The 27,202-nt window shown below is 43.1% G+C and overlaps 1 protein-coding gene across 3 annotated transcripts; it reads right to left on the reverse strand.

Moving 5' to 3' along the window:
- Nucleotides 1–2,639: 2,639 nt before the first annotated feature.
- Nucleotides 2,640–27,167, reverse strand: Lrrc42 (leucine rich repeat containing 42). 3 transcript variants are annotated; one of them, XM_090334786.1, is made up of 9 exons: nt 26,952–27,167; nt 25,689–25,721; nt 18,375–18,861; nt 15,030–15,161; nt 10,581–10,699; nt 8,786–8,874; nt 7,989–8,102; nt 6,367–6,451; nt 2,640–3,137 (listed from the first exon to the last, which is right to left on the reverse strand). In XM_090334786.1, the coding sequence occupies exons 3-9, from the start codon at nt 18,845–18,847 to the stop codon at nt 2,863–2,865; spliced, it is 1,287 nt and encodes a 428-aa protein (XP_090190912.1). In that variant the 5' UTR covers nt 18,848–18,861; nt 25,689–25,721; nt 26,952–27,167; the 3' UTR covers nt 2,640–2,862. The 3 variants fall into 3 exon arrangements, with proteins under 3 accessions (XP_090190912.1, XP_090190913.1, XP_090190911.1); XM_090334787.1 differs by lacking the exon at nt 26,952–27,167 and adding an exon at nt 26,009–26,087; XM_090334785.1 differs by lacking the exon at nt 25,689–25,721.
- Between the last annotated feature and the right edge of the window lie 35 nt (nt 27,168–27,202).

A 27,202-nucleotide genomic window follows, 5' to 3' on the forward strand; every position in this document is an offset into this window, starting at 1 on the left:
CCTGAGCCACAGCACCACTATCAGTTTTTTTCTGTGTATGTGGTACCAAGGAATCAAACCTAGGGCTTCTTGCATGCTAGGCGAGTACTCTACCACTAGGCTATGCTCACAGGCAAACTCTTATTTTTGCCAATCCTGGGCTTGAGCTCAGGGGCTGAGCACTGTCTTTGTTTTTTTTTTCTCAAGGCTAGAACCCTACTACTTGAGCCACACCACCACTTCCGGCTTTTTCTATATAGGTGGTTCAGAGGAAGCAAACCATGAGCTTTGTACATGCTAGGTCAAACTCCTGGTCCCTAATATATTTATATATATATATATATATATTTTTTTTTTTTTCTTCCCCCAGTTCTCAAGGCTCTCAAGCTAGAGAAAGAACCACTTGAGCCTCAGCACCACTTCTGGCTTTTTTTCTATGTATGCGGTACCAAGGAATTGAACCCAGGTCTTCGTGCAAGCACTCAACCACTAGGCCAAACTCCTGGCCCCAATATATATATTTTTTAATCAAACACTTGGCATCAGTGCCTCATGCCTGTAATTCCAGCTACTCACCAAGCTGAGATTTGAGAATCGTAGTTCAAAAGCCAGCTTGGGAAGACAAATCCTAGAGACTTATCTCTAATCAACCAGCAGAAAGTCAGAAATAGAGGTATGGGCTGAAGTGATAAAATACTTCAGCAGAGAAACCCAAGCAAGATCTTGAGGCACCAAGTTCAAACTGAGTATCTGCATGCATGCATGCACGTGCGCGCACATTCAAACACATACAGACACACACACCCCAAACCAAGCTGGCACAGGTCTGTAATCCTAGCTCTGGGAAGGTGAGGCAACTTTGAGGCCAGCCTAAGCTACCCAGTGAGACCCTATCTCAAAGAAACAAAACCGCCAAAGATCCAAACCATTATTTGCATTGTATTTACCTTTTTCATTTTATAAATGTCAGAAATCAGAGCTTTTCATATGATCCCAGATGACAGGCCACCATTACAGAGACTACACCCTGTGAATCCCAGAACATCAAATGAAATACCCACCAGCTCTAAGATCTAACTTTATTAAAATTTTGGTTCAACTCCACAGCATTTCTAAATGTCAAATTCCTGTTTTCAATTTCAAGGTACTTTCTTTCTTCTCATTAACTGCTGGTAACTCTTGATGCTTGCTTGCCTTTTAACAGGGTAGATGAGTTATAGCAGCACTGTCCAACAGAAATAAAATGCAAACCACAAATGGTAGGCCATGTATATAATTTAAAACTTCCTAATAGCCATATTAGAAAAATAAAAGCAGGAAGAAATTTTCTTTTTCCAAGAGGGCCTCATAGTGTAGGCCAGGCTGGCCTGGAACTTGAGAGTTCCTCCAGCCTTAATCTTCTGAGACTATGCTATATGCATGAGCACCACATCCAGTTCAAAGTTTTTTTTTTTTTTTGGCCAGTCGTGGGGTTTGAACTCAGGGCCTGAGCACTGTCCTTGGGCTTTCTTAAAGCTAGAGCTCTACCACTTGAGCCATAGCACCACTTCTGCCTTTTTCTATGTATGTGGTACTGAGGAATCGAACTGGGGTCTTCGTGCATGCTAGGCAGGCACTCTACCACTAAGCCAAACTCCTGGACCCAGCCCAAAGTATTTTTAACTGCCATTCACCTAACTAGGCCTTGAAATGGAGGTACTCATTTTCATACTTTTGGACTTTCATGTTTCCTAAGGTCCAGTGTTCAGCATAGCAAGGGCTACTGATGTGGGAAGTGAGCATCAATTTGAGATCCTTGCTGGTGAGCTACAAATGAGAAGCAATGCTATCATCTGGACACTTGTTAAAACACTGTCTTTAGCCCAACTACAGACCTGTTCAATCTGTATTTTTTTTCCCAAACTTTATTTTTGCGATATGATCTTGCCAAGTTGCTGAGGTTGGCATTGAATTTCTGATTCTCTTGCCTCAGTTTCTGAAGTATCTGGAATTAAAGATGTGAACACCTGGCCTTAATTTGCATACAGAATAAAGCTTCAGAAACATGACTCTAAGAAAGAAGTTGGCAAATTGTTTAATTTCACTTATTTACATAAACATAATTTTACTGTAATATAGCCACACTCATTTACTGTGTGTGATTGCTTTTTTGCTATAAGGACAGATTAAGACTAGTTATAACAGAAATCTAGGGCCTGCAAAGCCTAAAATATTACCTGACGCTTTCCAAAAAAGTGTCTCAAGAGAAGAAGAAGCCTCTGTCCCTTAGGCAAGCCATTGATCTGAGTTACTTTTGTAACTGTTGTAAAGAGTCCCAGGGAATTACTAGGCAACTATTATTTACGACGGCAATATAACAGACTGAGATTTGGAGCTGGTTGGAAAGGAGTATAAGTTCTGTTACTTAATGAGTCTGAGTTTTCTTTGCTCTAAAGTGGGGCTCTTCCCTATCTGTGTTTCACGGCTGACAAGGGGCAGGGCATCCTGTCAGTGTGCACTCAGTACTACCGTGTAACTTTAGAACTCTTCATGAATGTCTACATTCTCTGGTTGGGTCAGATTGTAGTAATAACACACACCATGCTTCCCTATTAGTCCACATTGGCTTCTCTGCATTGTGTGACTTCCAGTGGCTCCATTCTATAATCCACAAACAGAACTTAGGACAGCAAAAAGGTTTATTTGAAAAAATTACTATGTATTGAAAATATACATTAGAAATTATCACATACTTCCATAGTATTCCCCTCCCCCACCACAAAAGTATAAATTTCTGCTTGCTATACTAATGCCATAGGTAAAGTCAAACAAAAAGTAAATCATCACCAGTCCCCTTTCCTTGTGCGTTAATGCTAAGGGGAGAGGTCAACTTCTAACTGCTAGTCAGTATGAATTTAACAAGTCCCAGTCTTCTACAGTCAGACATACATATTTCTGCTTTGAAGACTGTGGAGAGTTATTCTGTTTGGGCTCTGACTCCTCAAAAGTTCTCTTCTTACTCTTCTTTGTCTCTTGGCTCAAGGCGGCTTCATGTTTCAATGATGGCCCATGGCAGTCTGAGGCTTTCTCTCTATAGAACTGGAGTTTTCCGGAAGAGTTCATGTGAGTGTCTGCCAGGGGACACTTCCTAGAGGCTTCCATTGGCGCCCGGGTCTGATCTGCAAGAGTAACAGAGAGGAGGAAGGGTTCACTACAGGGCATTCTAACACCTGTCTACATCTAGACTAAATGGATGACCCAAGGGAATAATAAAAGCCCTACATTTGGGTACCGTTTTTTGTTGTTGTTTTGTGGGTCATGGGGCTTGAACTCGGCTTGGGCGCTGTCCCTGAGCTCTTCAGATCAAGGTTACTTGCCCTACCACTGGGCTTTGTCCCTGAGCTCTTCAGCTCAAGGCTACTGCCCTACCCTTGAGCCAAGCCCCACTTACCATTTTCTAGAGGTTAATTGGAGATAAGAGTCTCAGGTCCTTTTGGGCCCTGGCTGGCTTTGAACCTTGATCCTCAGATCTCGGCCTCCTGCGTAGCTAGAATTATAGGCATGAGCCACTGCGCCCAGCAAGTTTTTTTTTTTTTTTTTTTTTTTTTTTTGCCAGTCCTGGGCTTGAGCTCAGGGCCTGAGCACTGCCCTTGGACTTTCCCCAAGGCTAGAGCTCTACCACTTGAGCCTCAGCACCACTTCCAGCTTTTCTGTTTTCTATGTATGTGGTACTAAGGAATCGAACCCGGGTCTTGGTGCATGCTGGGCAAGCACTCTACCACTAGGCCAAACTCCCGGTCCCAAGTTTTGTTTTTTTGAGAGCCTTACAAAGTGTATAATCCACAAGCAGGACTTCAGAAGTGTGTGCACTGGCACAGTGTGATGCCAGGAGCTCTCACTAGTGAGTCTGGACAAGTGACTAGTCTGAGATTCAGTTTTCTCATCTTCCTAAGGATATTAAAAATGTCTGGTAAGTGTGCTGTGAAAACAATGCATAATGTATTAGCTTAGCACAAACTAAAAGTTCAATAGTTATTTAAAAAATCTGCACATAAATCTACCCTACAACCTAAATCAAATCAGTGACACATTTCTAGCAAACAATAGAATTTGCTTTTCTTTTTTTTTTGGTACACCCTGGAGTCTTATTTGGTTAACCTATTTTCTTTATTTTGCCACCTAAGTCTCCTTAAAAATTATGCTAGCCATGGGCTGAGAATTTGGCTAGTGGTAGAGTGCTTGCCTAGCATGCTTGAAGACCAAGGTTCGATTCCTTGGTACCACATATACAGAAAAAAATGGTCCTATGGCTTAAGTGGTAGGGTTCTAGCCCTGAGAAAGCCCAAAGACAGCCTCAGGCCCTGAGTTCAAGCCCCAGGACTGACAAAAAAAAAAATTATGCTAGCCAGGTGTGGTGGCTATAATCTTAGCTACTCAGAGGAGGCTAAGATCTGAGGATCAAGGTTCAAAGCAAGCTAGGGCACTAAAGGACCTGAAGGCACTAAAGGACTCTTATCTCCAATTAACCTCTAGAAAATGGGAAGTAGAGCTTGGCTCAAGGATGGCGTGGTAGCTCTTCAGCTCAGGGACAGTGCCCAGGCCCCATGACCCACCAAAAAAAAAAAAAAATTATGCTAAAATAGGGCCAGGAGCTTAGCCTTGTGGTAGAGTGATTGCCTAACATGCATGAAGACCTGAGTTTGATTCCTCAGTACCACATAAAAAAAAAGCCGGAAGTGGTGCTGTGGCTCAAGTGGTAGATCGCTAGCTTTGAGGAAAAAGCCCAAGGACAGTATTCAGGCAATGAGTTCAAGCTCCAGGACTGGCAAATAATAATAATGCTAAAATATACACCATAAAATTTATCATTGGACCAATTATTTTAAGTGTATAGTTCAGTGAATTACTTACATTCAAATTATGCAATTATCACTATCACATTTCTCCAGAAATCTTTTTAATATCTTACAAAACTGGTGGCTCACACCTATGATCCTAGCTATTCAGGAACCTGGAATCTGACGATCATGGTTTGAAACTTTGAAACCAGGCTAGGCAAGTAAGTCCAAGAGACTCCCACCTCTAATTAACCACTAAAAAGCTAGAAGTCAGCAGAAATGGAGGGAGGAAAGACGAACAAATGCAACTTGTGTGCAGGAACAGGAGGGGAAAACTGGGGGAAAGCAAAAGAAGGGGTGACATTGTCCAAAAAGAAATGTATTCATTACCTGACTTATGTAATGGTAACTCCTCTGTACAACATCTTAATAATAATAAAATTATGTTTTAAAAAAAACCTGGAAGTGGAGCTATGGTTCAAGTAGTAGAGCACTAGTCTTGAGGGAAAAAGCCAAATGAGAAGCATAAGGCCTTGAGTTCAAGCCCCAGTGCCAGTACAAAAACAAATACCTGAAACTCCTTAAACATTATACCGTAACTCATTATTTTCTCCTTCCTGATATTCTGACAAACACTGCTCTGCTTTTTCTAGGAATTTAGGAACTTCACAGAAGGAAGATCATGCAGTATTGGTCCTGCTGAGCCTTAGTTAATGCTCAAAGATCAGGTGTCAAATTTTCTTAAGTTTGAATATTCCATTGAATGCAAATAAACTTTATCTGTGCACCTCTGTTTATATGTTGTTGTCAACTTAGGTTATACTTCTGCTTTTAAAAAAATAATAGAAGAGCTCTTCAGCTCAAGGCTAGTGCTCTACCACTTGAGCCATAGCACCACTTCCAGCTTTCTGGTGGTTAGAGTCTCATGGATTTTTCTGCCCGGGCTGGTTTTGAATAGCGATCCTCAGATCTCAGCGACTTAGTAGCTAGGATTACAGACGTGCGCCAACGGCACACAGCAAAAAATTATTTTTTCTTTGCATGCCTACACCCTTGTACATGGCAGGCAAGTGTTTTGGCACTAAGCTATATTCCAGCCCCACTTCTGAATCTTTCAATTACAGCAAATTCCTTTTTTCTTCTTCTATCTACTTTTGTGCCACCACAATCTTCCTTGGGCCACAGACAACAACAACAAAAAATCTTCCTTGTAATAAGATAGGACATAAGTAAATATTTTCCTGCCAGGTGTAGTGGAACACAATTGTGATCCTAGAACCTGGAAGCAGAGGCAGAGGGTGTGGAGTTCAAGACCAGCCTGGGCTATACAGCAAGACCCTATCTCCAAAGCCAACAAGAAGACTAAAAGGTTATCTTTTTGGTTGGTAGTGGCTTGAAAAGCTAAGAGCAAACTTAAATTGTAAGTTATATTGAAGGAATATAAGTTTTAGTAATCATAAATATATCAATAATATTGTAATTAATTTTCCCACTAAAAGAAGACAGTTTGATTTAGGGGTGTAAAATCCCAAAAGCAAAAATTCAAAGAAAAAAAAAAGTAATTTCTCACAGAAGTTGAGAGCTGTTTTTTGAAGGTCCATGTTTTTTCGTGGCTGCATTGATTCCACGGTCACACGCTCCCATTGCAGAACAATCTAAAAGATATTTGGAAAAATTGTAATCCCAACATAATAACCTTTCTTGTTTTCTCTTATTCCTTTTCCTTCTCTTTCTTTGCAGGGTAGGGGATGGAACCAGAGACTTGTTCAAAAGGGAACAAGTACCCTACTGCTGAGCAACATAAATGAACCCCTTTGCTCCTGCCCCCACTATTTTTTTTTTGGTTGTGGGGCTTGAACTCTGGGCCTGGGTGCTGTCCCTGAGCTCTTCAGCTCAAGGCTACTGCTCTATCCCTTGAGCCACAGCACCACTTCTAGTTTTCTGGAGATCAACAGTTTCATAGACTTCAGTGCCTGGGCTGGCACTGAATCTTGATTCTCAGATCTGTCTCTTGAGTAGCTAGGATTACAGGAGTGAGCCGCCATGCCCGGCTTCCCTCCCTTTCTATAAACATAAATCCAGGTGGTAAATTTTATTTTGGATGATTGGTAATAAGAATAAAACTAAGTCAGGTTCAGTTAAGTCTATCGTGGTCATTTATCCTTTTTTTGTGTGTGCTGAGACTGGGGCTTCAATTCAAGGCCTAGATGCTGTGCCTGAGCTTTTATTCAATGCTAGTTCTATACCACTAGCTTCTTTGACTTCTTCACTTCTATGCTTCTTAAATCTGTCCCCAAGCATTGGCCTGATCATTCCACACTGACCCAAGTCCATATTTCATCATGCCTATTCTGGATTAAGGTCGGAGCGCTTCTGACACACAGCCTCACCAGTCTCCCTTCCTAATTTCCTACAGAGAGCTTATTCTCAAGTAAGTACACACTGCTAAGAGAAAACTGTCCTGAAGATAAGTCAGCCGATTTTTTTGCATAATAAGCCAGAATACATTTATTTTCTGAGTCATTTGTAAGGTGATACTTCCGGAAGTATCACCATCCCATCAATGTCTCTGATTTGACAAGAAGATGACAATTCAGTCAAAAAATACCAGGAGGACTAATGTTTGATCTATGAGTTGGATAAGACACCTTATTAAAAATTCGCTTCAAGTCTATGAAGATGGCTCATGTCCATAACCTTAATACACACAGGGCTAAGATGTGAGGACATAAGTTTGAAGCAAGCTAGGCCGACAAAGAGAGTTAGAAATTTATCTCCAATTAACCAGCAAAAAGCTGGAAAATAGAATTGTGGCTCAAGTGGTAGAATATGAACTATGAGCAAAAAAGTTAAGGGAAAGTGCAGGGTGCCCAGAATTTGCACTCCAGCACCAATTTTTTTTTTTTTTTTTTTTGTCAATCGTGGGGCTTGAACTCTGGGTCTGGGCACTGTCCCTGGAGCTCTTCAGCTCAAGGCTACCGCCCTACCCCTGAAGCCACAATTCCACTTCCTGTTTTCTAGTGGTTAATTGGAGATAAGCGTCTCAGTTTCTTTAGTGCCCTGGCTGGCTTTGAACTCAGCTCCTGAGTAGCTAGGCATGAGCCACCGCTCCTGGTCTCTAACACAAAATTTTTAAAAATCAGTTCACTGAAATGAAAAACAGTATTAACTGTAGAGAAAATTTTGTAGTACCTGGTCAGCCCAGCCCTCTGTCTTGCAGTTACTATGATCAAATTCCTTCAAAGGCACTTTGGAGTGAACCAGGCCTATGTGAGTCTGGAGTTTGTGTTTGACAGCTTTGATATCCTAGTGAGGGAGAGACAAAAGAGGTATGTGAACACATTTGGCCAATTCTTACTTGCTTTCAGTAGGAAATTAAGACCATCAGAGGCCAGGCATGGTGATTCAAAGGTTAAGGCAGGAAGGCAACAAGTTCAAGTCCAGCCTGAGATATATAGTAAGCCCCAGTCTCAAAAATCAAAACAGGGTCCCGGAGTTTGGCCTAGTGGTAGAGTGCTTGCCTAGCATGCATGAAGACCCAGGTTCGATTCTCGGTACCACATACATAGCAAAAAAAGCCGGAAGTGGTGCTGAGGCTCAAGTGGTAGAGAGCTAGCCTTGAGAAAGTCCAAGGCCAGTGCTCAGGCCCTGAGCCCAAGCCCAGGACTGGCAAAAAACAAGAAAAAAAATCAAAACAACAGGCCGGGAATTTGGCCTAGTGGTAGAGTGCTTGCCTAGCATGCACGAAGACCCAGGTTCGATTCCTCAGTACCACATACATAGAAAAAAAGCCAGAAGTGGTGCTGAGGCTCAAGTGGTAGATCTCTAGCCTTGAGAAAGTCCAAGGACAGTGCTCAGGCCCTGAGCTCAAGCCCGGGACTGGCCAAAAAAAACCCAAAAAACCTCCATATTATAAATACCAGCCCTTTCAAACAAAAAACAAAGTATCAACTACTGAATCTGGAAAAATGAAAAAACTAAAGTCTTACCTTGAGCCCAGTTCCAGAGATATCTAAGCAATTTAGTTTTCTAAATGAAAGGAGGTATCCAATTCCAGCATCTGTGATCTCAGGGTTACCTAGGTGTCAAAAACAAGGCAGCTTCTGTGACAATATAGTGGTTGCTAATGTAGCTACTATAAACAGGAGAAGTAAGTCTAGGCAACCATAAATTATGAGTGGACAAACTTTCCAGAGGAAGTTAAATATAGGGGTCTTGTCCTCTCCTTGGAATATGAATCACCTGTAAGAGATGACTGCTAAGATCTTTATATTTCTTTTTTCTTTTTTGTGAGTTGTGGGGCTTGAACTCTGGACCTGGGCGCTGTCCCTGAGCTCTCCAGCTCAAGGCTACCGCCATACCACTGGACCTGGGTGTTGTCCCTGAGCTCTTCAGCTCAAAGCTACTACCCTACCACTTGAGCAACAGTGCCACTTCTGGCTTTCATTAGTTAATTGGAGATAAGAGTCTCATGGACTTTAGTAGTGCCTGAGCTGGCTTTGAACAGTGAGCCTCAGATCTCAGCCTCCTGAAAAGCTAGGTTTACAGGCGTGAGCCACACATCTGGCTAAGATCTTTTATATTTCTAACTACCCAAGAGTTGGGGATTAAGAGAAGAGTAAATGGTAACTATGTAGTTATCTAAAAGGTTTAATTTGGAACCAACTGAAAACAGCATTTATAAAGATCTGTTGAAGCTAACAAGCATTTTCTTTGGATATTTTTTTGGACGGGGGGGGTTGCGGGAGTGACTTGAACATAGCCTTGGCCCTGTCCCTGAGCCTTTCAGCTCATGTGTTCTAGAGGTTAATTGGAGATAAGTCTCTGGTCCTTTTGTTCCTGGGCTGGCTTTGAACCTTGATCCTCAGATCTCAGCCTCCTAAGTAGCTAGGATTACAGGCGTGAGCCACTGTACCTGTCTGGATACTTTTCTTAAGTATTACAGCAATTATGTTTGCTTTTTTTTTCTTCTGATGATCAGTCATGGGGCTTGAACTCTAGGCCTGGGAGCTGTCCCTGAGCTCTCTGGCACTCTACCTTGTTGAACCACAGCACCACTTCCTGTTTTCTGGTGGTTAATTGGAGATAAGAGTCTTACAGACTTCAGTACCTGGGCTGGCTTTGAACCGCAATCCTCAGATCTCAGCCCTGAGTAGCTAGTATTACAGACATTGTTTTTTATTTTTAAATACAGATTTGTAGTATTGTCTTCTAGGGAAAAAAAAAAAAGCATAGGACCAGGCATATTATGGATGCTCATAAAATATTTGTTGAATGAATACATGTCTCTAGGAGGTTTTATAGAGCAGTTGATATTATCCTTATTCTACTGAGGTCAAATTCAAGGCACACAGGTTAAATGACTTGCCCAGTACTACACAGCTATTAATAAAAAGTGACACACATGAAGGGCCCTCTGAATCCATCAGTTCCTTTATCCTTCTGGCAACATATCACCCAGCCACCGACTTGATGGATGCTCAAACTGCAAATGGTCTGTGCAGACTTCTATTGGAGCAGTATCTGAGAATTTTAAGTTCTCACTAGAGTCATCCTTATTACCTTAGGTAAGTGTTGATCAAAATGACCTATGCCAGACTCTACGCATCAAAGATCCAAAGAAAGTCGAGTCAGACATCCTTCATTATGAATGCAAGGGAAAGCTCTCTGCACATTGTGAGTAGTCTGGATGTCTGAAAGGGCTTTTCTTGCCCTTTAAAACCAAGAAGCTGAGCATTGAAGCCATCCTTCCAACATTAATAAACTTTAGCTGCTACAACTTACAGGATAAGTCCAACAGTGTTAGATTCTCAAGGCCTCTTTTCATCACTCGAACCGGTGCTGTCATTTTCCGCACTCCAGCATCAGATAAACAATTATCCTTCAGATGTAGTTGAGTTACACTAGAGAAACAAAATCCACAATTAAATTACTTAAAAGGGTTTGAGAATGGGCCATTTAAAAATATAGACTATTGTTGGGCACTGGTGACTCATGTATATAATTCTAGCTACTCAGGAGGCTGAGATCTGAGGATCACAGTTTGAAACCAGCCCAAGCAGAAAGTCTGTGAGATTCTTAGATCCAACAGCTACCAAAAAAATTAATAATAATAAATACATAAATAAAAAGCCAGAAATGGAGCTATAACTCAAGGGGTAGAATGCCAATCTTGAGCATAAAAGTTCAGGAACAGTGTCCAGATATTGAGTTCATGCCTCAGGACACACACACACACACACACACACACACACAAACAGTGCCAGGCCGGTGACACATGCCTGTAATTCCAGCAATTGTCAAACACATATTCCTTCCTACCCCCACCCCCGTGCTATTTTATAACTAAGGCACGAATAGAGTTAAGGTTCTTTTGGTGCAGTTTCAGGATCAGGAAAGGACTAATTTAGGGACCCAGATCTTTCACAGTACTAACCTCAGATAACGAAAGAATATGGTAAATAAGGCTAAAAAAAAAAGTTTTTGAGGCCTAGAGTTTGGCCCAGTGGTAGAGTGCTTGCCTAGCATGCACAAAGACCCAGGTTTGATTCCTCAGTACCATATACGTAGAAAAAAAACAGAAGTGGCACTTCAGAAAACCCAAGGACAGTGCTTAGGTCCTGTGCCCAAGCCCCAGGGCTGGCAAGAAAAAAGCCTTCCATCAAGAGGATAAATATTCCTTAAACTAAAGTTTGAATTTTGGACAAACGGTGTGAGATATCAAAACATCCTACATAGGTCAGAAAAGTAAAGTCTGCTAAAAAAGCAAGTGAGTAAGCAGTCAAAACTTCCTGAAAGCATCTAGGACTCTCCTACCAGAGGATTACAATAGCTCAAAACCTAGGTTCATAAGGTTATACAGGATGAGACTAATGAGACTAAATGAATGGATCTCTAGGATATGGAAACAAGAGTTTTATCCTGAGTGATTGTTGTTCTTAATGTGCTATGTTATTTCTCTTCTCCTTAGTTGCCCATATTGTTACTGTATTTGACTTTGTTACCTGGTATATTGTATATACATTTATTTGTTGATTTGAAATAGGAAAGGGAAGGAGGGAAAACAAGATGATTGGGAGGGGGTAAGAGAGGGAAATGGGCACAAAATATAAGAAGGGGTATCAATGTGTGAGAAGTAATGCACCCACTATCTGGCAAATATAACTGTAACCCCTCTCTCTATACATTGCCTTGATAATAAAAAATAAAATGGAGGAAAAAAAAACAAAACAAAACAAAAACCTTCCTGTAAGGCAGCTGAGCACCTCAGCTCACAGACCTAAGAAAAGTTCAAAGCCAGCTCGGACAGAAAAGTCCACTAGATTCTTTCAATTAACCAGAAATATGCCAGACTGGAGGTGTAGTTCTAAATCAAATTTGAAAATTCCTCTGGCAAAGTAGACAGTTCTATACATTTTGATACTGTTTCTCGTCTTTGTTTTTGTGGTGGTTTTCCTTCATAGCTCAGGCTGGTCTCATATTGAAGATGTTTTTGCACCTCCCCTTTTCCCCCAGAGTGCTGGGATTATAGGAATGCTCCACCACAACCAACCAATGGTCTAATTCTAACCAGCTTCAAATCTAGATGTTCAGATTATTTATATCCATTACCAAATTCATCCGGCTAGTCTGAAACTATATTCCAACCAGTCTTACCCTGTCTATCACTCTGTCTTCTCCATTCATTGGTTCTTTTTTCTTTCATTGAAAGGTTTTTATTAATATTGATTTTTACATCATATTTCAAATGTCATGTTTAACAAACAAGTATTCAAGAAAGGAATGTCTATATGCAATCACTGGCACATAGATTTTAGAACATAATTAAAATTAAGCTGAGAGTTTGTCATAGACACATATCGATCTATGTAACATTATGTCTACAGGGTATCCCATCACAGATTTTTTTTTTTTTTTTTTTTTTTTTGCCAGTCCTGGGGCTTAAGCTCAGGGCCTGAGCACTGTCCTTGGGCCTTCTCAAAGCTACTGCTCTACCACTTGAGTCACAGCTTCTGGCTTTTTTCTATGTACGTGGTACCGAGGAATCGAACTTAGGTTTTTGTGCATGCTAGGCAAGCACTCTACCACTAGGCCAACTCCCAGCCCTTCCTATCATAGATTTTTATGTATGTAGTTATGTTTACATCTTCAAGACCATGTCAATAACCTGTGTACACTGGTGATTATTTTTGAGATGGGTCTCTCTTGTGTGTTTATTGGTCCTCATACTTTAACTCAAGGCATGAATAGGACTCCTGAGCTTCTTTTGCTCAAGGCTAGTACTCTACCACTTGACCCACAGCTCTTGTGTCCAGCTTTTTTTCTCCCCCCAGCCCGGGGTAGTTTAGTGAAGAGTCTCATAGCTGGATGAGGTGGCTCACACCTATAATCCTAACTACTCAGGAGGCTGAGATCTGAGGATCCCAGTTCAAAGCCAGACTGGACCCTGAAGAGTCCATGAGACTTTTATCCCCAATTAACCACCAGAAAACTGGAAGAGACACTGTGGCAAGGGGTAGGGTGGTAGCCTTGAGCTGAAGAGCTCAGGGACAACACCCAGGCCCAGAGTTCAAGTCCCATGACCAACAAAGAGTCTTACAGACTTTCTTGCCTGGGCTGGCTTCAAACCATGATCCTCAGATCTCAGTCTCTTTAGTAGCTAGAATTACAGACATGAGCCACAGGTACCTGGTTTGAGCTAAGGTCTTGCTTCCCACTCAGATGTGGATCTGAGCCTCACTGCTACTACTTCAGCCTAGCATCAGAGTCCTGTGTCACCACATCCAGCTTTCCTCTATAGGGAAGGAGTCTCACAGACGTGGCTGCCAGGCTGGCTTGGAACTGTGATCCTCCAAAATTCAGTCACTCACAGACTGGGATAATAAGCATGTACCATTATTCCCAGCTATAGATTCAGAATAGGGGGCTCTTACAAATTTTTCTGTCTAGGCCAGGAGTTTGTCCTAGAGGTAGAGTGCTTGCCAGATTCAGAATAGGGGGCTTGCCTCTCTCTCTCTCTCTCTCTCCTCTCTCTCTCTCCTCTCTCTCTCTCCTCTCTCTCTCTCCTCTCTCTCTCTCCTCTCTCTCTCTCCTCCTCTCTCTCTCTCTCTCTCTCTCTCCTCTCTCTCTCTCCTCTCTCTCTCTCTCTCTCTCTCCTCTCTCTCTCTCTCTCTCTCTCTCTCTCTCCTCTCTCTCTCTCTCTCTCCTCTCTCCCTCTCCCTCTCCCTCTCCCTCTCCCTCTCCCTCTCCCTCTCTCTCTCTCTCTCTCTCTCTCTCCCGCGGGTCTTCATGCATGCTAGGCAAGCACTTTAACCACTAGGCCAAACTCCCGGCCCTTACGTTGTCTTTTAATAGTTCCTTTTTAGGCCAGGAGTATGGCCTAGTGGTAGAGTGCTTGCCTAGCATTCACCAAGCTCTGGGTTCATTCCTTAGTACCACATACACAGAAAAAGCTGAAAGTGGTATTGTGGCTCAAATGGGAGAGTGCACATTGTCCTTGAGAAAGCACAAGGCCAGTGTCCAGGCCCTGGCCTCATGTTCAAGTCCCATGACTGGCAGGGAAAAAAATTCCTTTTCTTTGTAATTCATAGTCCAGTAATAATTAGAATATCAAACAACAATGACTACAAGGAATGGTGTAATTTCTCATCTCTCTTTAAATAAACTAGGACTGAAAAAAAAAAAACTAGGACTGGATTAAGGGCAAAATTCTCTACCTCAGGAAGTTTCAAATACCATGTTGAAATAAAGGTTATTAGCCAAGTGGAGGTGGCTCCTTCCTGTAATCCTAGCTACTCAGGAGGCTGAGATCCTGAGGATCACAGTTCAAAGACATCCTGGGCAAAACACTCTTATCTCCAATTAATCATACAAAAATCTGTAAGCAGAGCTGTGGCTCAAGTGGTAGAGTGTTATCTTTGAACAAAAGAAGCTTAGGGATAGTGCCCAAGCTCTGAGTTTAAGCCCAGAGTGGCACAAAAAATGAAATACAAGTTATTTAGAGGAGGGAAACTGTAAACTCTATTGACTTCCCTAAAGGTTGTCAAGCTATATAATTGCTTATACCAAGTGTATGGAGTATTCTAGAGAAAAAAAAAATAGCAAATGAACACTGGAAAGGGATGTAATTAGTATTCCTTAAGATGATCCAGTTTATCCTTTGCAAAAAATAAAATAAAAATGAAACCCCCAAACCAATAAACAAATCATCTAGATATGGCAGCAGGTCACTACCTAGACAGGGCTTCATTGGTGAGATGTTCTAGAAGCTCATGTTCATCACCAAGCTTGCAACAGGAAAGATCCAAGCGGGTCAGCTCCCGGAAAGACTTAATCTCCTCCAGTTTTTCTGAAATCACCAGATACCTGTGGAGCATAGAGACAATCAACAGCTCTTCTCCTTCCTTCACACATTACACTTTGTGGCTTTGTGCCAGTCAATGTCACACCATCCCAGAGGACTATGTTATAAGTGGTCTTCATGGCACACAGGTTTAAATTTTAAATTAGTAAATGCCTTGAAGGTCTTGTATAGGATAGTGAAATAAACATTCTAAATAAATACAAGTACATGAAGGAAGGTGAGTCATGAGAAAAACATTTACTTTGTTACTAGATAGCTTTGGCATGAGTATTGGGACTTGCTAAATTTAGGACACTAATAAAACTGTATTTTCTCTAAAGGTGCTTTTTATCTAGAAATATGAAAACTAAAACAATGCCAAGAACTCTTGAGTTCTCACCTGTACACCTTCAAGAATAGATCAAGAGATACCTGGCAGATACATACCTTTCCTACTCAAACTCTGAATACCCATTGGTCCCACTGAGTTCTGTTACGCTAATACTCCAAAAGTATGTGGCAGCATGACTCTTGTCTAGATGGTTATGAACACAAGAGCTTAAGCAACTTCAATTATACTGAAGCAAGCACCTGGCCAAACTGTTCACAGGAAGCCATCAGAGAGGCATCTGGAGAGGAAAAGGAGCCCAGCACACACACTGCATACCAGGCTGGGGTCCACCCAGACATCTAGCTGTTCTGGATTCCATGAGGTCAGTACAGTCAAGTGAAAAGGATGAAGTATGATAGGAACTCAGTGGGAAGAGGATTTTTTTTTCCTTGCAGGTCCTGGGGCTTGAACTCTGGGTCTGGGCACTGTGCTTGATCTTCTTATGCTCAAGGCTAGCATTCAACCACTTGAGCCACAGTGGCACTTCTGGATTTTCTTTGTATGTGGTACTAAGGAATCAAACCCAGGGCTTCATGAATGCAAGGCAAGCACTCTACCAACAGGCTAGATTCCCAGACCAGGGAAAAGGATCTTAAAGACACAAAAGAAACTGATTTGTGGAGAGCATTTAATTCTGATCCACTTGTAGCCTGAAGGCCTCAAAGTTTCCATGTAGAGTGGTAGAGTAGTACAAGGACCAATAGAGTTACACAGTTGAGTGTACATCTCTGCCAGGTACCAGAAGTTCATGCCTATATTAACTACTCAGGAGGCTGGGATCTAAGGATCACAGGGCAGGAAAGTTCATGAGGTTCTTATCTCTATTAAACTACCAAGAAGCCAGAAGTGAGACTGTGGTTCAAGTGGAAAAGCATTAGCCTTGAGCAAGAAAAATTCAGGGACTATGCCTAGGATCTAGTTATAAACCCTAGGATGGGGTGGGGAGAGGAAAGGAGGGGAAGAGGAAAAAGGGAGGGAGGGAGGGAAAGATTTTTATGTTTCTAAGATTATAACTAAAACAACGAAAGAATGGAATAAATAGAAGACAAGAGGTAGGGTGAATCCATTTTCTTCCCATTTCCAATGAAAATCAGATGCAGTCAAACTAAACAGTGGCCTAACTACTAGCTGTAGATGGCTTTAGGCACTGGTACCCCCTTTAGACTGCAGAACCTAATTTGCCTGGAGACAGAGTTCAGCTGGGTACATAAATGAGTGTTATTTATTCAGTTGTATTTCAGTTGCACTGTAAATAAAGCTGCTGTTTTCCAACTTCCAATCACAGAGTTCAAGTTTGTTAAAGGGGATTTAGGGGATTAGCGGCAATTAGAGAATAGAAAACACACATCAATTAACCAAAGGATTTTTTTTTAGTAATTCTGAAATAAGGGTTATCTGTAAAGGTTGTAACACTTTGTAATGTGATTAAGAAAACATTACAAAGTTGGGCTTCAGTGGCGCACACCTATAATCCTAATAACTCAAGAGGCTGACACCTGAGGATCCTGGTTCAGACCCTGCCCAGAGAGGGAAGTCTGTGAGACTATTCTCTTGAGTTAACCAGCAAAAAGCCAGGTAGAGGCATGGCTCAAGTGGTTGGACAATCAGCCATGAGCAGGTAAGTTGTGAGCTGAGATGCCAAGGGAGAGCTCAACGCTCTGATCATGTACCAGCACGTAAGAAAAACAAACATTACAATATCAAAGCTAAGGAACAAACATTCTAGGCCACAGACAATACTAGATGCCAATCTAGGACAACAGAGCTCCAGGTTCTTGTAAATTAAGAATGGGGTGAACTAAGAATGAGGCTTGGTGGTGGAGCACTTGCCTAGCTTTGAAAAAACCAGCAAGCTGCCATTTATAATGTTTAATCAAAAAAAAATTCAGGTGAAGATATACTATAAAGCTATTTTAATATCTACAATATTGATAAATCATTTTCAAATTATTTGACCAAAACAAGGTGCACCATTGTGGTCATTTATCTAGCAAAGGGGACTAGGTAAGCTGGTAAATGTAGAAAGTATCTCTGGAATGACATAAAGGAAATGTATAAGTTTGTAGTGACTATCTCATTAAAGATGGCTGCAGAAGGCAGTCAAGGTATGGGCGGCAAGACTCCATTTCAAAAACAAAATACAAAGGTCTGTTTAGTCGCTAACATTTGTCATCCCAGTTGCTTACATATTAGAAAGATGGTATTGAGGCCAGCCTGGGCAAAACTTTAGTGATATCATCTCAGTCAATGAAGCCAGCAGGTATGGTATCACAATCTTAAGATTGCAGCTACGTGGGAAGCCATAGGTAACAGAATGACTGAAATCTGAGGTTGGCCCCAGACAAAAAATAAGAGACTTTTCTTGAAAAAAAACTAAAATGCAAAAGGCAGTGTAAGGGTGACTCAAGTGAAAGAGCACCTGCTTAGCAAGCACAAGGTTCCAAGTTCAAACCCTAATACTAGAGGGGGCAAAAAAAAGGGGGACAGAGGAAGGAAGGAAAGAAAGGAGGGAGGGAGGAAATTTAATTGAAAAGTAGTTTCTATCTAATGGAGGAGCTGTGGCTATCAATTAATAATAAAAAAAACCCACCTTAATATTGTTCAAAAAGAAGCATATTCTTTACCTGACTTACATAATTGCAACCACTCTGTATATCACATAATTAAAAAAAAAATCAAAGTTAAATAATGTCTGTGAGATGGGGCAGGGGGAGGGGGAAGCAAGAGCGATTTTTCTCAACATGGCCTGCCACTTTCCCTTCTGAGTTAACTAAATGCCACTGATTGATAGGATTGATAGGATAAACAAACCCAATAGACATACAATTTTGAAAAGAACACCCACCTGTTTCTCAAGCACAGGGAGCAAAGCACCAGACTTCCATAGGCCTCAGTGAATTTCTGAAGGGCCCTCAGCCCAGCACCTGGCTGTGTGAATTTCTGCCTGGCTTCAGCAGCAGAGAACAGCTTTTCAGCAATTTGCTCAGGAAAGCCAATAAGGGAATCAATGTGATCAACATTGTCAGAGATGAAGCCCAGGACAAGGCTGAAAAGGGATTTGGCAGAGTACCTAAGGTTCCCTTCCCGAGTATATGTGAAGATGAAGTGATCTGTCTTCTCTTTCTGTGCAGTATCATCTTCTCTGTTCATACAAAGCTCCACAGAAAAGCCTTTGGGAAAAAGTCTGAAAGGCTTTGATTTCTGCAAGCTGCTCCTGACCCCATCCAGAGCCAGATTGACCATGTGCAGCTGCCCATTTTCTCGCACGTAGATGGGTCCTGGGTCCAGGTGGTTTTCTGACTTGAGGTAGTAAGCCATTGCCTAGGCTGCGACTGTTAAAAGTAAAGCACAAGGAAGCAAATCCAATTAAAATGCCAACTCTAACATAGTAACACTTAATCTTTCTGTACTAAGAGCTTTATGAGCCTACAAGGCAGGCTCTGAGACTAGTATGCAAAAACCAAAGCTCACCAGTTGCTATGAACTTTGGTACTTGAGGTTCCCTCTACTGTCTCTACCTGGTATGCCCTTTCTCCCCCATTCCTTGGCTGGTGATTTCATCTATCAAAACCTAGCTCCAATCTTTTTTTTTTTTTGCAGGTCCAGGGACTTGAACTCAGGGCTTGGGCACTATCCCCGAGCTTTTTTGATTTTTGGTTCAAGGCTAGCTAGCACTCTACCTTTTTTTGGGGGGGAGGGGGGAGCCAGACCTGAGCACTGTCCCTGAGCTTCTTTGGCACAAGGCTAGTGCCCTACTATTTAACCCACAGCACACTTCCTGCTCTTTCCGTGTATGTGGCCCTGGGGAATCGAACCTGGGGCTTCATGCATGCTAGGCAAGCACTCTACCACTAGGCCAAACTCCTGGCCCCCAAAGAAAGTTGAGGAAGTGGTACTGTGGCTCAAGGGATAGGGCAGTAGCCATGAGCTGAAGAGCACAGGCCCGAATTCAAGTCCCACAACTGACCAAAAAAAAAAAAAAAAAAAAAGCAAGTTAGTTGAAAGGGGAAATATGGCAAATGGCAGAGTGCTAGCCTTGGGAAAAAAGTCAGACAGTGCCTACACCCTGAGTTCAAGCCCCTGGACCAGCACCAAACCCCACCCCCCAAAAAAACCAAAAAAACTGGACAGAGTGGGGCACATCTGTCACACACCCCGCTATATGGGAAGCTTAAGTAGGAGAATCATAGTCCAACCTGACTTGCACATAAATGTGAAACACTATTTCAAAAATAACCAAAACAGCCAGATACTGGTGGTTCATGCCTATAATCCTACACAGTAGGCTGAGATCTGTGGATCATAGTTTGGAGCCAGTGTAAGTAGGTAAATCCAGGAGACTCATATCTCCAGTTAACTAGCAAAAAGCAAGAACAGGAGGTATAGCTCAAGTGTTACAACACCAGCTATGAGTGGGGGGAAAAAAAACGCAAGAGTGCAAGGCCTTGAGTTCAAGCCCAAGTAAAGATACATACAGGCATCTGGGGGTGGGGGTGAAAGGTGTATGCACATGCACACACACATGAATGTAGGACTGCGAGTAAGCCTTAGTGATAAATTACTTGCCTAGGCCACGCAGTGGCTCATACCTATAATCCTAGCTACTCAGGAGGCTGAGATCCGAGGATCAAGGTTCCAAGCCACCCTGGGCACAAAAGGACCTGAGACACTTATCTCCAATTAACTTCCAGAAAATGGGGAAGTAGGGCTTGGCTCAAGGGTAGGGCAGTAGCCTGGAGCTGAAGAGCTGAGGGGCAATGCCCAGGCCAGGGGTAGGGTGGTAGCCTTGGGCTGAAGGGCTCAGAGACAATGCCCAGGCCCAGAGTTCAAGACCCATGACACACAATAAATAAAGTACTTGCCTAGCAAATGTAAGGCTTTGAGTTCAAACCCCAGTACAGCATAAAAAAGGAAAAGAAAAAAGAAAAAGCAGCTGAGCACCTATAATCTTAGTTATTGAAGAAGCTAAGATCCAGAGGATCATAGTTTGAGATTAACCTGGGATGTCATCTCTTAAAATAATCAGCAAAACTTGTTAAACATAACATTTGAAATATGTGAAAATGAATGTTAATAAATTCTTCAATAAAAAAGAACAAAAATTTAAAAGTATTAAAAAATTTAAAAAAATCAGCAAAAAGCCAGGCTAGAGATATAGCTAGCTCAAGTGACAGAGCACTAGCCAATGAAGCACGTTAGTAAGTGCAAGACCCTGAATTCAAACCTCAGCACAAACAAAATAAAAAGTTAAATAGGGGAGGGAAGGAGAGAGGGAATAAATAACACCCTTGCTAACACAGCACACTTCTTTGTTGTGCTTGGCTCACTGCTCTGCTACTGGGCCTGTGTTCCCCTGACTTTGAACTCCTCTGAGGAGGAACTGTGTCTAAACTCTGTAACACAATGCTATCATAGTGCTCTGGCTCAGTGTAGTCCCTAAGCAGACACCTGTGGAACTAAATTTGCTAAACCTTATGTAAGTCACAAGCGAGAAGATTTCTGTTTTTGTTTTTTAGTCCTGGGAGCTTGAATTCAAGAGCCTGGATATTGTCCTTGTGCTTTTGTGCTCAAGGCTAGGGCTCTATGACTTTGAGCCAAGGCTCCACATCTGGTTGATTGATGTTTAATTGGAGTTAAAGTTTCACAGACTTTCTGCTTGGGCTGGCTCTGAATCTCAATCCTTAGATTCAGCCTCCTGAGTAGCCAACATTACTGTTATGTGCCTCTTGCATCCAGCAACAAATAAAGGCTCCCAATCACAAAAGCTAAATAAAAGCTATTATAGACCTTAAAAGCACCATTAAGATCCTAACAGAGGGCCGGGAGTTTGGCCTAGTGGTTAAGGTGTTTGCCTAGCATGCATAAAGACCCGGGTTCGATTCCTCGGTACCACATACATAGAAAAAAGCTGGAAGTGGTGCTGAGGCTCAAGTGGTAGAGCTCTAGCCTTGAGAAAGTCCAAGGACAGTGCTCAGGCCCTGAGCTCAAGCCCAGGACTGGCAAAAAATAAAAATAAAAAAATAAATATATATATAAAATAACAAGCACGCGTGTGTGCACGCACACACACACACACACACACACACACACACACACACACACACACACACACACACACACACGGTTGGGAGCAGGGTGTGATGGCTCATGCATAGACTCAAGAGGCCAAGGCAAAAGAAACAAAAGTAAACAAGTATTTCTGCAGCCACATAGGTGAGTGACAGTATACAACAGAAACTAAGATTTCAAAACATAAGAAACTGCTACGTTAAATAAAACGAAGGCATTTCCACAACAATTTAAAGGGAAAAGAAATACAAGGATGGTGATATACATCAAATAATCTGAGCACTCAGGAGGTGAAGGCAAGAGAATCTTGATTTCCCATCCTGAGCTACACAGCATGACCCAAACAAAACCAAAGCCTTTTAAACAAAACAAAGGATGCTGGGGCATAGCTCAGGTGGTATAGGTCCTGGGTCAATTCCCAGTACCATAAAAATCAAATAAGAAACAGGAGACAGAGATTAAATTTAGTATATACCGGCCGAATATTGCCTCTAAAAGGGTGGCTTTTTTTTTGGGGGGAAGGGAGTTATTGGGGTTTGAACTTAGGGTTAATTGACCCTGCTACTGCTGCATCAATTGTGGCCCTACAGCTACTTACAAGTGTCAGCAAACCAGTGAGTGATCAAAAATGCTGAGTGAGTCTCTGCAGATCAAACAATGAACCTGTTTGTGGGAATCAGTACTACCCATGCTTCTCCAGAGGATAATTATGTGTATAAAGCACATCACAAAAGAGGGCCTCACCCTGTCCCCACTCATCTCCTGTTCAACTAGGTGGCCATACTGCACCACTTAATAATTGGCAATACTCTCTTGTCCCACTAGAGTTAGCACATTCTATTCCCTTTGGCTGGAGTGTCTTTCTCTGCCTTCTTGGCCTACCTAATTCCTACTCATCGTTAGTACTCAACTCAGTCATCATCCCTGGCCTGGGAAACATTTTCTAACCCCTGCACTAGTATATGCTTATCTAGTTTACTCAGAATACCCGGTGGTTTCCTTTCTACACAACACTTAGCACTATGTACTATGTTCACTTTTTTTTTGGCCAGTCCTGGGCTTGCTCTCAGGGCCTGAGCACTGTCCTTGGACTTTCTCAAGGCTATAGCTCTACCATCTGAGCTTCAGCACCACTTCTGGCTTTTTTTATGTACATGGTACCGAGGAATCAAACCCCGGTCTTCCTGCATGCTAGGCAAGCACTCTACCACTAGGCAAAACTCCCTGTCCCTGTTCACTTGTTACTGCATTCAGGTCCAACACAGTGCTGAGTAGGTGATCAACTGATACATGCTGAACTGAATGGGAGGAAGAGATCTGAAATGGGCACATCTAGGGCCCTGAGTTGAAGGGCCTGCTGATACTGTTGCTAGGAGGCAGCTCCTCTTCTAAGCAACAGCTGCAGGCTCCTCCCAGACTTGCCAGACTCTTCTGCAGGTGGTAGAAGTATATTGCTACTGGTAGGACCAGGGGGGAGTTTGAGGGGAATAGAAAACAACTCAACTAAAAACCAGGAAAAAAAATCCTGTCACGGTGCCAACTCTTACAACCCATCTTCTTGCCAGCATTCAGTGTCTGCTGCTACATTGATGCCTTACTTATTCTAGCTCTTCTTCCCTCAGGGGTAAGCAACTGGCCCCTCCAACCTCACAGATCTTAATCCTGAGTAAAAGATCTTTGTCCCTGTGGTTGGACATTCAGAATTCTATAGACTACTCGAAGATCAGAAAGTAGACATCAGTTGCTGGGCCGAGTGACTCGTCTCTAATCCCAGCAATTTGGAAGTCTGGAAGGTTCATGGTCTGAGGTCAGTTGAGGCAAGAAGTTAGTAAGAGCTCCATCTCAATCAGTAAACAGTATGGTGGCTCATAGCTGCCATCCCAGCTAAGTAGTAAGGAATCACTATTAGAAACTGGCTCTGGGCAAAATACTGGACTATCAAAAATAACTAAAGCACAAAGTAGGAGGGCATGGCTCAAGAGGTGGGCCACATGCCTGGTACGCATGAGGCACTAAATTCAAACTACAATACCTCACACATACACACCACACCCCCCCAAACACACACATGAAAAGAAAGTAGAAATTAGAAATTAGGTATGGTCCTCAACAGAAATGACTAGATTTTCATATCAGAGGGGCAAATTTTATAGAAGATTGTGTATAGCCATGGATCAACACACTGTCGAGCAAAGCACAGAGTCCACCCATCTGCACTGTCCTCAACCACAACATTAACATAACCTCTGGAGTAAAATGGAAAAAGTGATAGATAGGTGACCACTTGTGATTAAGTCTGATTCCATCCAGCAGAGGGCACAGACAATGATACTAATCCCTGTCCCAAATCCTGGAAGCTTTATGTTCTAATGATAAAAAAATAATATTTTCCTTATGATCACTCAGCAAGTGCTACTCTTTGTAAATTATGCAAAGTCCAATTATTTCCTGAAAGTAAACTATACCACTTATCCATACAGTACTCCAAGGCCTCTCTTTATTCAGCTCTGCTATTTGGGAACTGACCTTGATTCAGGGAATGCTGATGACCTTTGATTTGTAAGACTAAATTTGTACATTTTATATTCTGCCAGTAAGGTACTTCCTGGGAAATGATAAGGTATTATAAAACAATCTTATTATTAAATACATATTTGAATCATTTCCTTTTTTAAAAATTATGTTGGTCCTAGTGCTTGAATTCAGGGCCTAGGCACTGTCCTTGAGCTTTTGTATTTAAGACTAGTGCTCTACTGCTTGAGTTACAGCTCCTCATTCTTGGCTTTTTGTTGGTTAATTGGAGATGAGAATCTTACAGACTTTCCTGTCTTATCTGGCTTGGAAACTCAATCCTCAGATCTCAGCCTCTTGAGTAACCAGTAATATAACCAGTAATAATAAACCATCGACGCCCGACTCATGTTTGGATCTTTTCAAGTTAAGAACTATAAAGAGGATTCTACACAAAGTTTCTGTACTGGGCATTATTTACATGTAACTATTTTACAGTATGAGCACTGTCCTTGGACTTTCTCAAGGCTAGAGTTCTACCACTTGAGCCTCTCAGTACCACTTCCAACTTTTTTCTATGTATGTGGTACCGAGGAATTGAACCCTGGTCTTTGTGCATACCAGGCAAGCACTCTATCACTAGGCTAACCTCCGGCCCATGTGACTATTTTTCATGGTGGCCTATTATAAACTGACTTCTCAGGAAGCAGTACCTGATCTATATCATGGAAAACAAAACAAAACTGATACAAACTGGAGAATTAGTATAGTATTTATAAGAATAACAACGTTCAGCACTGACCTGTAGTAGCTGTACTATATATATTAGATTAACAGAGTGAAATGCATTCTAATGGGTTTCTCAACGTGTTTATAGAGGCAGCTTTGTAACTCAAGCATAAATATGTTACAATAGTGCAGGTTCTAGTGTTTGGTCACTGTAAGTAGGCTAAAGTTACCACAAAGCATATCATTTTGTCAAAGAAATGAAATATAACCTTAGTGCATTAAAAATTCAGTTCTCTACTACTTCTCTGAATGAGACAAGATAAACTAATTGATCATTTCATAGGTGTTCTTCAGGCCTGGAAGCCAGTTTACCAAGAAAAAATTAGGGGGCAGAGGAAGCAAGGCAACAGAGTAAAATGCTAAAATTTCGAGCAGAGTCTACTGATATATAATTTGAAAAGAAAACGAGGAAACCACCTAACTTTAGTAAATTAAAAATCCCCTAAAAATAACAGATTAGAGTAAGGATGTTATTAATGACACTGGGTATAATGGCAACGGCTTATTAAGTACCTCCAGCTGCCAAGCATAGTGCTAGGTACTATGATCTCATGTAATCACCAATCCTATGAGGTCAGTATTGTTCCTTAATAGAAGAGGAGGCTGAGAGAAATGAAGTCACTTAAAAGAAAAAAGAGTTAGAGCTAGTTAAAATGGCAGAATCTAAATTCAATCTCTCGGCTGTATTATTCCAAAGTGGAACCTCTTTCCACTGTACCCACTGTTTCTCAAGAGTAAAAACATGACAGCCTTTAGAATTAAGAAAACATTAAAATTTAATCTCACCCACCTGTTTGATCACTTTGATACTCACTGGCTGAAGCTGGGGTGGGGGGTAGGAGGACAAAGAGGAGATTACAAAAAATAGTAATAACAGCAGTGGCCATCTGAGAAAAGAGTTGGTGGAACAAAGCCAGGGCAGATTTATGATGAAGGCGCCCATCTTCTGCGAGGGCAGAAGTTAGCTACATCCACCTACCAGGAAAACATGTCAACCCAGGATCCTCATGCTGGGACTGCAGGCCACCCTCGGCTTACTGGAGAACGCAATATTCTCCAGAAATTCTCTTAACGAAAACCTGAACAGAAACTAATTCCAAGAAGACAAACCTAAAATCCACCTTCGAAACTACCTTCATTGTTCTGTCACGGCCATCATTCAATGTTCAGCTCTCCCTGTAAGTGCACTTCCCCACCTGCCTTCTCGCCCAAGCCCTCCCCCCTCTCCTCCCCCCTCCCCTCCCCCTCCCCCGCTCCAGACGCTCGCCTCAAGTCCAGCCCCCTCACCTCCCTCCCAGACCACGCTAAACCCTCTCACATCTTGACACTTAGCAACTCGGCAGCTCCCCTCACGAAATCCAGTCCATCCACACGTCCAAATTCCCAGCCTCCCCCAGCACCGCCCGCCGCGCCCCTCCCCGCCCCTCCGCCCCTCCTCCCGGACTCGGGAGCTTCCCGATCCTTCGAGACCCCCTCGGAAACGTGGCTCCCGGCTCCCACCCACCCCAACCCCACCCCACCCGCCTCCACCTGCCGCCCCGCCTGCCACCCCAGCCCCCACCCTTTCTTCCCTTCCTCCCACCCTCCGAGCTCCCCATCCCCGGCCCGGTCCTGCGTTCCCCACCTTCCAAACCCCCTTCCTCCGCGTCTCCCTAGCCCCAACTTCACAGCCACAGCCCCAACTTGTTTCTTCCCTGCCCCCCCCCGACCCTACCGCGTCCCCTGGTTCCAATACTCCTTCCTTTCCTCCGTGCACCCTTCAAACCCGGGTCCTTCTCCTCTGCCCCGGAACGGCGGCCCTTCATCCCCTCCCCCCCGCCTCGATTCCCCAGCAAGCCCTCCGAGCTAATCCTGCTCCCCCAGCCTCGAACCCCCGACCCCACACGCCCATAACAGCTTACTCCTGCACAGCGAGCCCACCCCCAAACCTGCCTCCCGCACCCCTTCGTCCCCCCGCCGAACCCGCACCCACCCGCCCCTCCCTCAGCCCCACCCCCACCCGCACTCGCAGCCCGGGGCTCAGCGAGCGGCCCTGCCCGCGGCCGCCACCTACCTGTGCCCCAGCCCGGGGCAGTCAGCGGCGGCGGCCGCACCTCGGCGGCGGGTCCTAACTCTCGCGGCGCGGCTGACGGGAGAAGTGGCTCGGCACCCGGGCACAAAGCTGGCTAGGGTGGGACACTGAGAGGGTGGCAGGAGGGAGGGGCTGGGGGCGACCTGGCGCCGTGGGACCGCGGGACCGACGGGGCGGGGGAGCGGGGAGGGAGGGCTAGGACAGAGAGTGGCGCGTGCGCGGGGCCGGCACAA

This window comes from Megascapheus bottae, chromosome 6, assembly GCF_031878675.1.
Source record: "Megascapheus bottae isolate mThoBot1 chromosome 6, mThoBot2.hap1, whole genome shotgun sequence".
Lineage (NCBI taxonomy): Eukaryota > Metazoa > Chordata > Mammalia > Rodentia > Geomyidae > Megascapheus > Megascapheus bottae.